General features: G+C 41.5%; 1 protein-coding gene across 1 annotated transcript in view; it reads right to left on the bottom strand.

Moving 5' to 3' along the window:
- The window catches only part of LOC131233090 (chaperone protein ClpB3, chloroplastic-like), a 70,999-nt gene that overhangs the window by 21,087 nt on the left and 35,409 nt on the right, over nucleotides 1-14,503 (bottom strand). The window contains exons 4-5 of the mRNA XM_058229695.1: nucleotides 7,737-7,932; nucleotides 7,548-7,602 (exon numbers count right to left, since the gene is read on the bottom strand). Coding sequence (XP_058085678.1) covers nucleotides 7,548-7,602; nucleotides 7,737-7,932 — 251 coding nt within the window. The remainder of the gene's footprint in view (nucleotides 1-7,547; nucleotides 7,603-7,736; nucleotides 7,933-14,503) is intronic.

The raw sequence follows: 14,503 nt of genomic DNA, 5'->3' as shown, positions 1-14,503 counted from the left end.
TTTATAAGTTCTCTTGGGGTGCCTCAAATGGGTGCAATTGTTTGAATTCTATGATATCTTAAATCGGCATAAAGCCAAGGCATTTTATATAAAATGAATAATTATCTTGGGTTGGTTCACTGGGGACTTGATGCAGGACAATTAACCACTTGCTATAAAAGCTCAAACTGATAAAGCATGGTGAATTAATCCCTTTATTTCATAGCCCAGGCCCCAAATCCATGGGTTAGGTCCTCGGCCGAACCCTCCTCGTGGGCCCCCAAAATCCATAAGTTCCACTACTCGTGGGCCCCAAATCCATGGTTTCCACCTCACACGAGCCACCTGCCTCACATGGGCCCCAAGTCCATGGGTTCCAAGTGCTGCCCACCCCGAGCGTGCCCCTACGTTTCACAGGCCACCCCACTCGAGCGAAAATGCCCCCGCATTAATCACTCCGGTGAGGAGTCTCGAAACATGAGACCTCCAGCCTTGATACCAATTTGATGCAGGACAATTAACCACTTGCTCTAAAAGCTCGAACTGATACAACATGGAGAATTAATTCCTTTATCTCATATCCTAGGCCCCAAATACATGGGTTAGGTCCTCGGCTGAACCCTTCTCATGGGCCCCAAATACATGAGTTCCATAGGCCACCCACCCCGAGTGTGCCCCTACGTCCCACAGGCCACCCCACACGAGCTCGGTGGGAAAATGCCCCCGCATTAGGACTCGTCTCTTTATAGAGCATCCTTTGTTTGGAAAGCCTTATCTAGTCTCAAATCCCAATTCCGAGAGGATGCCTCGTTGAGCTTGGTGAATGGGTCCAAGATTAGATTCTGGCTCGACACATCGATATCAGATAGCTCCCTTGCTTCTGTTTTCCCTGGTCTAGCCAACCTTTTCTCCTAATCTCTCCATTCCAGTTGCTAATTGCTATTCTGTTGTTGACTCAAGAATCTGGTGTCCGCCTTGTAGAAGAGGCCTTTCAGAGCTAGAATATGAAGCCTTCTTGGACTTCCTAAAGCTTCTTCAGGATATCCAACCTTCTACGGTAATGGAGGACTCCTCTACTTTCGGTGGATTCTCTTGCAAATCCTTCTTACCCCACATTGGTGCCCCTCATTCGAACTCGCCAACGGCCTTCCTTTCTTTATTTGGGCATCAAATGCTCCCACCAAGGTGGTAACTTTCATTTGGTTGCCCATGAGAGGGACCCTCATTGTTGACAATCTGCAGCGGGGCGGAATGACCCTCCCCAATGTCTCTCCTATGCTACACAAATGTTGACTCCATTAATCACTTTTTCTTGCATTGCCCTTTTGCCAAAGAAGGGTGGTGCTCCGTTCTGTTTAAATTTTGGCACCTTTGGGTTAAGCCTAATTCTATTCAAAGTTGCCTCCTCGCTTAGCATGGTTTGAAGGTCAGAAAGAGATCTCTGCTCTTTGGCTTCTGGCAACTTTAGGCTCCTATTGGGCAATTTGTAGAGAGGAATTAGCACTGCTTTCATGACTCTTCCTTCTCTCCATTGCAAGGGCTTCAAAACAAATACTCCGAGATCTGAAAGATTGGGCTCTCGCCATCAGCTTCAGCGATAGCTCTCTAATCTCTTCTATTTTGGGATAATGTTCTTCCCCTTCTTTTTCAAGTTGTATTTTGTTGTTTCTTTTCCTTTCTTTTGTTGTATAGAGTTATGTAGTTGTTCTCAGGTTTTTCTTTTCCGTTTCTTCGTTTGCTTCTTTTGTCCACTTTTTTTTTCCCCTTTTTAAAGGGTTGCTTTGGCTCCCTTATTTATTGAATATATTTAATCTTCAAAAAAAGAAAAAAAGAAAAAGAAAAAAGAAAAAAAACACTCCATAAACTCCCCAATTAGATAATCCTAATTCTAAAAATGGGTATATGCATTTCCCAACTCTCTGACTATTGGCAATAACTGTTTATTTGCAAGCCATCAATTGAATAGCTCAAACATGACCCATCCTACAATAGGCCAGACCAAATAAAGTGTTTAGATTGTCGAAAGATTGGCCCAACCATTACTATTGCTAGGATGAACAAAAACATTTTGTTTCTTTCGAGCGATGGGAAATGCTACTTAGATTTATAAACTAGTTTTAGGATTCTTTTGTTTTTAGGTTATAATATCTCTATGGTTTTTTTTTTTTTTTTTAAAGGTTACACAACTTTATTAAAGGAGCAAAAGAGGGTGATGGGAAGGAATCAACACCATACAATATTACAAAAGAGCATCCTTGAACACCATCGTTCGGGCTATTACATTTGGTCAAATTGACCAAAGGATCTCCGTCCATTTTTTCCCAATGCCACCCGATGTCATCCCAAGAAGAAAGGGCCAAGGCAATGCCTAGCTATATAGAGAGGTCGACGAATCGCCCTTAAACTGCCCTGGCGAAGGTATAATGCATATGTACTCAACATCCCAAAGACACAAATACACACATAAGTGATGTTAATGCATCTTTTCTAGAGTTTGTCAACCATGAGCACTTTATTCTTATCCACCAGCCAACCAAAGGCAACAGCCAGTGAAATAAATTCTGTAAGTCATGAGCTCTTGGGTGTTTGGATTTTAAACACCTTAATAATAAAGCTCCCTAACCTCTCCGAACTCCATACCAAACATCACTTTCGTGCATAGAGGGGATCCTATTCTGCAGACGGTACAACATACCATCCCATCATTCAATTCCTCATCAAACAGATTGCTTTGGCCCCTATTCCATAGACCATCCTCCTCCAAAACCACTTCCCTAGAAGCACAACAACCAACACACTTCGAATCTTTGATACCAACATCCCAAAGAGACAAATACACGCATAAGTGATGTTAATGCGTCTTTTCTAGAGGTTGTCAACCATGAGCACTTTATTCTTATCCACCAGCCAACCAAAGGCAACAGCCTGTGAAATAAATTCTATAAGTCATGAGCTCTCAGGTGTTTGGGATTTTAAGCACCTTAATAATAAAATTCCCTAACCCCTCCAAACTCCATACCAAACATACTTTCATGCATAGAGGGAATCCTATTCTGCAGACAGTACAACATACCATCCCATCATTCAATTCCTCATCAAACAGATTGCTTTGGCCCCTATTCCATAGACCATCCTCATCCAAAACCACTTCCCTAGAAGCACAACAATCAACACACTTTGAATCTTTGATACCAACTTTGCCTTCACTAACCGCTTTGCACACTTCACTCCACCACATATAGGGTTGTTAACAGACAAGGCTATGGTAATGCCAAGGCAATCCAAGCCCAGCCCACAATATAGAACATTGATTGGAGCCCAACCCAGGCCCATGCCGAACCAAAACCAATAGGCCCAAGCATGGCTCAAGATCTTTATTCGAGGCCCGAACCCAGCCCAAGATCTTTATTCCAAGTCTGGCCTGAGCCCAATCCCAGCTCTACATGGCATGCAACCCAAATTAAAAGTCTAGAGATCATCTACTGGCAAGGTACACAGCTTGTTAATGTACATTCTTTCCTACCAACACAACCCTTCTGGAGAGAATCATCTGGATTTTCAAAAACAGTGATCATGTCATGGTGCTGATGTCCTGAAGAAATGGGATGTTGGTGGAAAGGATGGTATTGTACCACTAGTGGTACTGTTGCCTGCAGGTGTTTAATTCTCAATATTTCTCCCTCTCACAACTAGCATTGGGATAGTTTGACTGAAATTCTATGCAGCATTTCTTAAAAGAAAAAATAAAAAATAAAAAATTGTCCTATGAAAGTCTATTGATGGAAGAGCATGAAACATTTGAGTTACATAGGGCCTGCCATGGTGCTTGCCTAAAATCCACTCCATTTGTCAGTTGAAGCACCCATTTCCAACATGAATCCGGATCCTCTACTTGCCACAAACAGGGATTTCCTGTTTTCCTGCATTGTGATTGGTCCACGTCATCACTGACGATGTCAGCATTGCTGCATTAAATGCAATCTTTGATGATGTGGTCCAATCACATTGCAACAAACAGAAAATTCCTGTTTGTGTCAAGCAGAGGATCCGGACTCTTCCACCATACATAAGAAGAAGAAGGTTAATCCAACACTTGTGTAGTCAAAAGGCATGCTCTAACACTAAGCTAATATAAGCCCTTGTGGGCTTCCCGCGAGGAGGCCTACTACGCCAAAACACAAGAAAAATGTAAAATCACAACTAAAACCTCAAGATTCACACAATGTGGCCAAATTAAGTTTGGATTGTGGTAGTTTTTTTATATGATTCTTCATGTTGTTGGAGCCCACCTGATGAACGTGTTGGATGGAATATAACAACACTGAGCCTCACTCCTACAAAAGGTTTCTACTGTGGGCATCTCCATTGCTGTTGTTCCCCATGGTGTGGCCGACCTAAGTTTTGAATCGGCCTGATTATTAGGGTCATGTCCTAACATGATGTGCCACAAGTGATAGACAAAGTAGATGTCACGCAAACATTACAATGGCCCACGGAGCGTAGGTGTTGCACACTAGTCTTGCAACAAGCACATCTTTATCATAAAATGAATAGTATTCAAGGGGAGAGTTTATTGCATTATATAGAATGCCAAATTTCAGGCATTGAAATTAGGAATTAAGTATAAACACATATAGATATATTACAAAAGAGTAAGCAAGCAGGCTGATCAAAGCCAGATTCAGGCTGACAGGCCTTTACACAAAGGCCAAGCCCAGCCCAATTAATAAACGGGCTTGATTTTTAAGCTTGGACATGTCCCTCAGGCGTGATACTCTAACCCAACCCCAGCCTAAAGAGGGTTATGGCTGAAAGCCTGACGGGCTAGTCAGGCCCATTAACATCCTTACTTGTGGGCATCAGCCAAGCCTCTTCATAGAAAATCTCTACAAAATATGGGCATAAAAATATAAAGGCACATTGGAAAAGGCCATATTAATAAGCGTGATTCTTCCTCCAAATGATGAATATCTGCTTTTCCATTGAGTTTTGATCCTCCCAACACCTTGCTTTATAGATGCTTAGCTAAATGCTCAAAGGAAGACCCAAATAGGATAAAAGAATACTTGACCTACAACTAAAAACCCCCATGGCAAGCTATCTACTGTTGCAGGATCCAATTTAACACGAAAATTGCTTTTTGTGAATATTATCTTAAGGCCAAAACCAACTTTGAAGCACAGAGAAAACATTCCTCAGATTGTCAGGCCTCAACATCATAGAAGAGGAGAATGCCACACAGGACTGAAGGTGAGAAACCTGGAAGCTTTTTTAACCCACTTCAATGCAGTTGATCAAAACACTAAAATTTGTTTTTCCAACATTTTGTTTAGGGCATCAACCACAACCAACCACCACAAACTAACGAGAAAAGTGGATCACCTTGATGTGAGCCCATCAAGCCCTTAAAAAGCCTTTTGGAGAGCCATTAACCAACATAGAGTACCTAAAAAAGCTAATGAACTCAAAAACCCAACATCTAGCCCTAAAAACAAACCTCCTCAACGTGTCAGGAAATTTCCAATCAACATGGCCTTATGCCTTCTACATGTCAAGCTTGCATAAAACACCAGTCTTCCCTCCGCGGTACCTCGAATCGATGCATTCATGAGCGATTAATGCATCATCCAAGATCAACCTACCAAAAATAAGGGCCCATTGAGACTAGGAGATTACTTCCCCAACACTTGGCAAAAAAATCTAGTAGCAGGAATCATGTTTCTTAGGGATAAACACTGAATGAAATAGTGACCTCGTTTGAAGAAAAAAAAATCAAAATAAAAGCCATCTGCTCTCCATTAACATTGTTCAAAAAAGTTTGGAAGAAGGCAATAGGGAACCTGTCTACCCCAGGAGCCTTATCACTCCCCAAGGATGAAATTGCTCACTCAATTTCATCTTCCTCAAATGGATTTTCTAGGCATTTGGCATCTTTAGCTAAAATACCATCGACATCCAAGTTATTGCGCTTTGGTCAAACCTAACCCCGTCGTGGAGAATGGCTAGAAGTCAACATTAGAGCCACATAAAGCCTCCTTATAAATATTTTCTTTCCATATTGACCAAGACACTCTGTATCCAATTAATACTCTGCATAGTACTTGCAATCTCATGGAAATATTGTGTTCTCATTAGCCTCTTTAAGCCAAATCCCCATAGATCGGCGGCCACTTGATTTCCTCTTCTTTTTAACTTGTTTTTGTACACAAGCTAAAGTTGGGATCGGAAATTTTTATTATCTGACAAGGGTGCAAATTCTTCCTTTAAGTCTAATTCTTTATTCTTTCTTTCTTTTCTTTTTTTTTTTTTCTTTTTTTTTTTTTTTGGAGAATTGATATCTTATTAAAGAGCCAAAGGCAAAGACAGCAACAATGAAAATGAAAACCAAAACAGACCCAACCACAGGAGGGCTAAGAACCCCAATCCTGGATTAACAATAGCACCTTTCTTGCACCATCTAATCTTTTGCTTCCTTGACCTTCCCAAAGTAACGTTTTCCACCTATTTAATTTTACCCTGGATGGTTTTTTTTTTTTTAAAAAAAACTAATGGATTTATTAAAGAAGATAAGATGGCATATATGAGGCATCTATGCCCAAATTACAACACACCAGACCAGGAGTCCATATAGCCCACAAACCAGTGAGAGCAAGATTCCACAACCTCGTTCCTCAATGCAACCCCCTCCCCTGGCCCAATCAAGTCTGGTAAACCCAGCAACAGTGGAATTGGTCAAAGAAATATTCCCAAACAAATCTAGCAAAGATAGAGTACATAAGTAGTTGATCAACAGATTCTACATTCCTCATAAACATGATGCACACATTTGAAGCAGATTCTGCATTTCGAGTTATGAGTTTGGATAGCATGCAAGATTTTTTCTTCTTTTTTTTTCCTATAGGGTGCATTAGGTGAAATGCTCTGTAATCTCAGATATAGCCAACTTGTTCTTAGTTGTAAGAATGCTGGGTAGGTGTTATCTTTAGATGGTGCACCATAAACGGAACTATGCTAAATTTTCAAGGAACGAATGGTCTTTGATAGTTCGATCATTTTTCTACAATAAAGGATGTTAAAAAAAGCCTATAAAGCATCCATGTGCACCATATAGATTGAACAATTATTGGATCGTTCACAGCACAGCCCGTCCAAATTGGAGTGGCAAAAAATGCTTTTGCTTCCCATCACATCTGTAAAGATCGGGGAGGGTCACAATTTTGATCCGTCAGGTATGTGCGTAACCTTTTGCTAGTGATAATCATTGTGATAATTGTTAAATACCTTCAAACTGAAGTGGCAACTAAATTAATATGACATCAATTTGGGCCTTGGACTTCCTATGTTTTACCGACTTGCTACTAGTTGTCACCATGCAAAGTTATAAGTAATTACAAAATCATTAAGATGGAAAAGAACAAACCTTGCTTACCTTCAAACTGAAGGGGCAACTAAATTAATATGGCATCAATTTGGGCTGTGGACTACCTATTTTTTATCGACTCGCTACTAGTTGTCACCATGCAAAGTTAAAAGTAATTACAAAATCATTAAGAAGGAAAAGAACAAACCTTGCGGTTCATCAAAGCTTGAGGCACATCCCCTTGGACAATTCTTTGGGCAAGACTGACAAAAATAGGTTTAAAAAATGGTCAGTGATGAGCCTATAGGATGTAGCAACTTCATACAAAGAAGACAATAAGACAAATGTTTTACATCTCTGACATATAACAAGAAATAACAAAGCTTGTGGTTCTTACCCTTCGGAAATCGCAGTTTTACCAACCCCCGGCTCACCAATTAGCACAGGATTGTTCTTTGTTCTCCTCGAAAGAATTTGTATGCATCGTCGTATTTCATCATCCCTCCCTATAACAGGATCAAGTTTCCCTGCTCGTGCCATAGCTGTTAAATCCTTCCCATATTTATCTAAGGCCTCATATTTCCCCTCAGGATCTGTTACAAAATAATTGTGAGTTGTTAAAAGTTTAGTAACCCGTAGTTTAGGCTTACAAAATCTTAAGCATACAAGATAAAGTTAGAAAAATGTATATGAAACCCTTGTTTTCTTTTTATATCTCTGTGAACAGGCAAATTTGGTTGCTCAGAAGTCAGTTCTGCGAGCTATAAATTTTCATTCAGAACAAAAATTTATTTCTAGAAATTGAGATCTTCTAAGAATCACACAATAAGGGCTCTTTTAGTTATAATCACTTTGCACCTCCAATTTCATTGGTAATGCGGGGGCATCTTGGTGTGATTCTAAGGATGCACCATATCTCCACACTCAAAAAGTCGATGCACACAATAAATGGTCCAGACCACCATGAAGCTATGCTCGAATTAAGTACACAATATGATGCTACAGAAGAAATTCATAGAAAAACTCTGTTAACTTATTTTTGTGTTTGCAATACACTCGGTTGTTATGAACAGCCAGGCGCAACATTGAGCACATAATAAGTCTATAGTCTTTGCCGACGAACCTGGGCAATATTTGAAAGTCTCATTTTGATATAAGCCATGGTAGATATGAGCCACCACCATGGCCAGTTCCAAGCAGTGTTCGAAATATCGGTATCGCACTATGTATTGCACCCTTGGGATACAGATATATATCGGTTATCGCACAGGATATATCGTTTGTATCGCATAATTTATCGCACTTTTTGGGAAACATAGGGAAACATTGGGAAAATGGTTGAATTTTTTAATGAAACTTTGGGGATTGTTAAAAAAGCCCTTAATACACACTTTTAAATCATAACATCTTAAAAAAAAGATGCACATAATAATTTTCCTTTGTATAGGGTCCTAAGCTATGCGATGTTTAACTGACCTAATGCAACTATATTTAAATTGGATGGATGATATTTATAAATATATCATAGTCATGTATGAAAACACAACCAATTCATTAAAAAGCAAAAGAAGAATTGAAGAAGTAAAATTTGAGGAATATACATATCAATGATGGGAACTAGTTATGGTCTAGACCCACATAGAGTTGCGTGGTGGCTCATAATCATCATCTCCTCCATCTCGACGGGGCTAGTCATGGTACTGCTACTCCACGAATCGATAATATTATGCCCAAGTCATAGTAAAGTGGTACCAGTTAAGATACTCCCTGACATAATGCTAGTACTCATCCTCTCCGAACTGAATCAATATGCCCATCCATGGGTACTGCGTAATCGTCACAATCTGTAACTGATATGGATCTGGGAATGACACATATGAAGATCCTTGGTATCCATATTGTTGGTCATATCCATACTGCTGCTCATATCCCTGCCCATATGCAAAAGTGAACTTCTAACCATGGTTGAAAAATGATGTGTCGTAACTGCTGGAGTCACTCGTCGCATATCCACTAGGTCCATATCCATGCCCATACTATGGCACAGAACTCGAGCTACTCTCCTGTGTTTGTGATCCAGATTCATGTTGTGGCCTGTAACTTGAGCTCCCCTCCCTCGTCCGTGATCCAAATCTAGAGTCACCTTGTCTGCCATGAACGCTTGTGTCCCTCAGACATTTTGTCAGTAGCAACTCCTCAAAATCTGAAAGTTTATGTCTGCTTTTTCTGCAGTAGCTTTTGATGCGTGTATGTCTTATTGTAAATAAGACGGGGTCGTGGTTCTCCTAGACGAGAACCATGGTCAGGGTCCTGCGCAGAATGATCGAAATTCTCCTCTCCGGTGAAAGGGCTAAGAGGCCTCTTACCCTGACTCCCACCCACGTCGCCACCATCCCCATCACCATCATCATCATCATCATCTTTACTATCATTAGAGTCATTTTCACCCTTATCGCCACCATCATCATCACCGGACTCATTCTCCGTATCATTCTCTGACTCAGTCTCGGTGTCAAACAATGTCTCCCCGCCACGTGTCCCGCATGATAGTGACTAACGTGGGCTGCCCTCTGGCCTCCTCGTCAATGGGTCGAATGCCTCGGCAGGAGACTTCTGCTGCTCCACATGTGCGTTAACATCAATCCCTTGTATCTCTGCTTCCGCCGCAACATGTGACTCTGGTCACCCATCTGAGGTATCCAAGTCATCTGACCTAACCCACTGGTAGGGGTGTACACGAGTCGATCCGAGTCGAACTGGGCTCAACCCGGCTCGGCCCGGTCACCAGCCAAACCCAGCCCGAACCTGGCCCGGCCTGGTCACCGGGCCAACATTTCCAACCCGAACTCGACCCGGTCAGCAATCGAGCGAGTTCGGGCCAGTTTCGGACCTTACAGCAAGTTCATGGGAAGGGCTTTGGCACGTAATCTGCATCTCATTACAAGGCCCTCGATCGACGGTTTAGATAGTTGAACTATAGACTTCAAAAAAAATCTAACTAATCAGGACATTATAATTCCTTTTTACATTTGGATGAATCTAGGCCGTTCAAGTTATACGTCTGTGAGGTGGATGAGTCACGGTAACTTTAAAGATGGGCGGTGAACTATCCCAAAAGGGTAAAGGGGAAAGCGACGGGTAGGGTTTTGAATATATATATATATATATATATACACACACACCACTCGACCGAGTCGGGCCAGGTCGAGTCGGGCCGAATTGGGACCTATCCGAACTCGGCCCGAACTCAATTTCGAGCTGAAGAAAATGGCCCGTCCCGACCCGAACTCAGTTCCGGGTCGGGCCGAGTCGAGCGAGTTAACCGGGCTAGCCGGGTTCGTGTACAGCCCTACCCACTGGTAAACTGGGTCATCCTCCACATCCTCAACATATGCATGTTGTCCGACATCATCAGGTCCAGTGGGTCTTCTCGCGCTTTTCTTCTTCCTTTCGTGTGGAGCAGCCTTTCTCGTAACTTCATATTGTAGTGACAATACACTAGCTTCTAAAGCCTCTTATACCCTAATCTATTATGTTTATTTGTGTGGATGAGAGAGAATATACTCAAATTCCTTTCACAGGGTGACGAGGACACCGTCTGTGCAAGCACACGGACAGGCCTATATTTTGTATGTATGGATCACCAGATGAATGATGGATTTTACATTTACAGCATGTTTTACCCTATAGAGCTGTGACTAGAGGTGTACACGAGTCGAACCGAGTCAAAGCTCGGCCATTTGCTGATTCATCTCCTACTCGGCTTGGGTCAATCCTCGAGTCTGACTGGTCAGCTCAGCTCAATTCAAATGTATCTCGGGTCAGTTCAAGCCAAGATTGAGCCAAGTTCACCTATACAACATTTTCATAAATACATCAACTGTGCCTTCAAAATCTCACTATATATAATAACGGTTTTACAAGTATTTAAATGAAATATCTTCTAAGCAACATAAATATCAAGAAAAGAATGATATTTCTTTTATATTAATACCTTCTTTGCCACCCGCTACCCTTCCTTGAGTTATTTTATCAAACACTTGGAGAGTAACATCAATATCAAAGTAACCAAGTTGACTAACTACTTCAATCTGAGTTCGATTCGAGTTGGATTCAATCCAAGTTGAGTTGAGCTCAGGCAAGCTCTATAACTATGTTCAGAAATTTTTTAAGCTCAAAAAATCAGCTTGAGCCGACTGGAACCCAATTTCGAATCAAGTTTTTTCAAGTGGAGTCGAGCGAGATAAACGAGCTAACTCAATTCGCGTACAGCCCTAGCTGTGACTGTTTTATTCTCAACATATTTTCACTTCATACAGGTGTATATGAACATATCAACAGGTCAGATGGAAAATAAATGACATGGTGGACCCTGAAGTGACGTCACCAAGTTCTGTAGGGCCCACCATGACGTACGTGTTGTATCCACATCGTCCATCCATTTGTAGATATCATTTTAGGCCATGAGAAAAAGAATGAGTCATATCCAAAGCTCCAGTGGACTCCACCACAGAAAACAGTGGAGAGAGTGACGCCCACCATTAAAAATTTCTAAGGGCCAGAAAAGTTTTCAATCAAGCTGAAATTTGTTTTTTTCCCTTCTTTCATGTCTGTCTTAATTTATAAACAGGTTGGATCTCAGATAAACATCATAGTGGACCTTAAGAAGGTTTCAACGGTTGGCGTCCCTCTCCCCACTGTTTTCTGTTGGAGGGGTCCACTCCAGATTTGGATTTGACTCATTCTTTGTCTCATGCCTTAAAATGATCTAGCCAAATGGATGGACGGTGTAGATACAACACATACATCATGGTGGGCCCCACAGAACTTGGTGACGTCACTTCAGTAGCCAATCTGGCTACGCAACCTATCAGTATCTAATCTGCGTACTACAAATCCGCGCGAGGAGACGGATTGTCTACTCCCCCTGACACCAGCCCCGTGGCTGGTGGTCAGTGCTCTGTGGGCCCCACCATAATTTATTTGTTTCATCCATTCCGTTCATCCATTTTTACGGATCATTTTAGGGATTGACACAAAAAATTATAGGGATATAAATCTCAAGTGGACCACACCACAGGAAAACAATAATGATTGGATATCCACCGTTAAAATCCTCCTAAGGCCCACTGTACTGTTTATTTGACATCCAATCTGTTGATTGGGTCATAAAGACCTAGATGAAGGGAAAAAATAAATATCAGCTTGATCCAAAGCTTTTATGGCTCCCAAAACGTTATTAATGGTCAACGTTCATTCAACATTGTTTCCTGTAATGTGGTACACTTTATATTTCGATATACCTCATTTTTTCTCTCATAACATAAAATGATCTATAAAAATAGACAGACAGCAATGATGAAACACATACATCATGGTGGGGCCCACAGAGCACCAACCACCAACCATTGGCTGGTGGCAGGGGGAGTAGCCAATCCGTTTCCTCCGCGCGGAAGCTGATTGCATAACCTAAGCGCACTAAGTAAACTCTGTGGGGCTAACCCTCATTCATGCATATCCACTCCATCCATCCATTTTAACAAATAATTTTAGGGCTTTAGCCCAAAAATGAAGTCTATCAAAATCTCAAGTGGAACACACCAACGGAAATAGTGTGAATTGAATTTATACTGTTGAAAGGTTCTTGGGGGCTACAGAAGTTTTAGATCAAGATGATATTTGTGTTTTCCATTAACCCATGTCCGATTGATCTTATTAACAGGTTGGATGACAAATAAACATCACTGTAGGCCTTAGAAAGGTTTCAATGGTGGGAATTAATAGTTCCACTGTTTCCTGTGGTATGGCCCACTTGAGTTGTGGATATGCTTCAATTTGGGCTCAACACCTAAATGATTAGTAAAAACAGATGGACGGCGTGGATAAACCACGTGCAATCACGGTGGGCCCAACAGAGTTTACTCAGTACGATAAGAGCATAATGAGTAACTTAGTACGCAATCCAATCACAAGCGATGTCACCACGTCTGTATGATCGGCCCCTCATTGATGAGGCACAAGCAACGTCACCAAGTAATGTGGGTCCCACCATGATGTATTTTTTGTATCTACACCGTCCATACATTTGAAGAGATCATTTTATGGCATGAGCCAAAAAATGGGTCAGATCCAAAGCTCGAGTGGACCCCACCACAGACAACAGTGGAGAGAGTGACGCCCACCATTACAAACTTATTGAGGGCCACAAGAGTTTTTTATCAAGATGATATTTGCCTAAATGTTTGTGTCATGCCCTATAATAATATTTCCAAATGAATGGACGGTGTGGATATGACCCATACATTATCGTCGGACCCACAAAACTTGGTGACGTCACTTAAGTAAATGACCTCTGCGTACTAACTCACTCACTACGCTTACCATACTAATTAAGCTTTGTGAGGTCCATCATGATTTATGTATTTTATCCGATCCGTCCATCCATTTTACCAGATAATTTCAGTGTTTAGCCCAAAAATAAAACATATACAATGTTCAAATGGGCCACACCGTAGAAAACAGTTGAATTGAACATCTACCGTTGAAAATTTCTTGAGGGCCATAGAAGTCTTGGATGATTGGATCAAGCTTATATTCGTATTTTCCCTTCATTCACGTCTGTACGATCTTATTAACGGTTTGGATGACCAATAAACATCACTGCAGGGCCGAGAAAGGTTTCAACGGTGAAAATCAGTATCACCACTGTTTCCTGTGGTATGATCTTTTAATATTCCTAAATTTTGGGAACAACCCCTTAAATTAGATGGGAAAACAGATGGACAGCGTGGCTAGACCACATACATTCCAACTGAGTTTACTGAGTACGATAAGAGCATACTGGGTAACCCACCACGCAATCCGATCCCATTTTCACCCCATCCGCGCCCCTCTCCCTCTCCTTCACGAACGCAAGGGTTCTGGAGCGATGTTCGCGGCGAAGATTCTCATTCCGAAAGGAAGGGTTCCTCAATCCGGCCTGATTTCTTGCCGGAATCTCTGAGAAATCCCCACAGACACTCTAATCAGTGAAGAAAGAGGGAAATTCAAGAAAATAGCGAGAAAAATCATTGAAGAAAGAGGAAAATCGTACTTGTCGAATGGCCCACCTCCGATCACCAATCTTCACTACAGCCTACAGGTACTCTCTGATTTCTCTTCTTT

Source organism: Magnolia sinica, chromosome 18, assembly GCF_029962835.1.
Source record: "Magnolia sinica isolate HGM2019 chromosome 18, MsV1, whole genome shotgun sequence".
NCBI lineage: Eukaryota > Viridiplantae > Streptophyta > Magnoliopsida > Magnoliales > Magnoliaceae > Magnolia > Magnolia sinica.
Note: the sequence above shows the minus strand (reverse complement) of the source record. Positions and strands in the feature narration are given on the sequence as shown.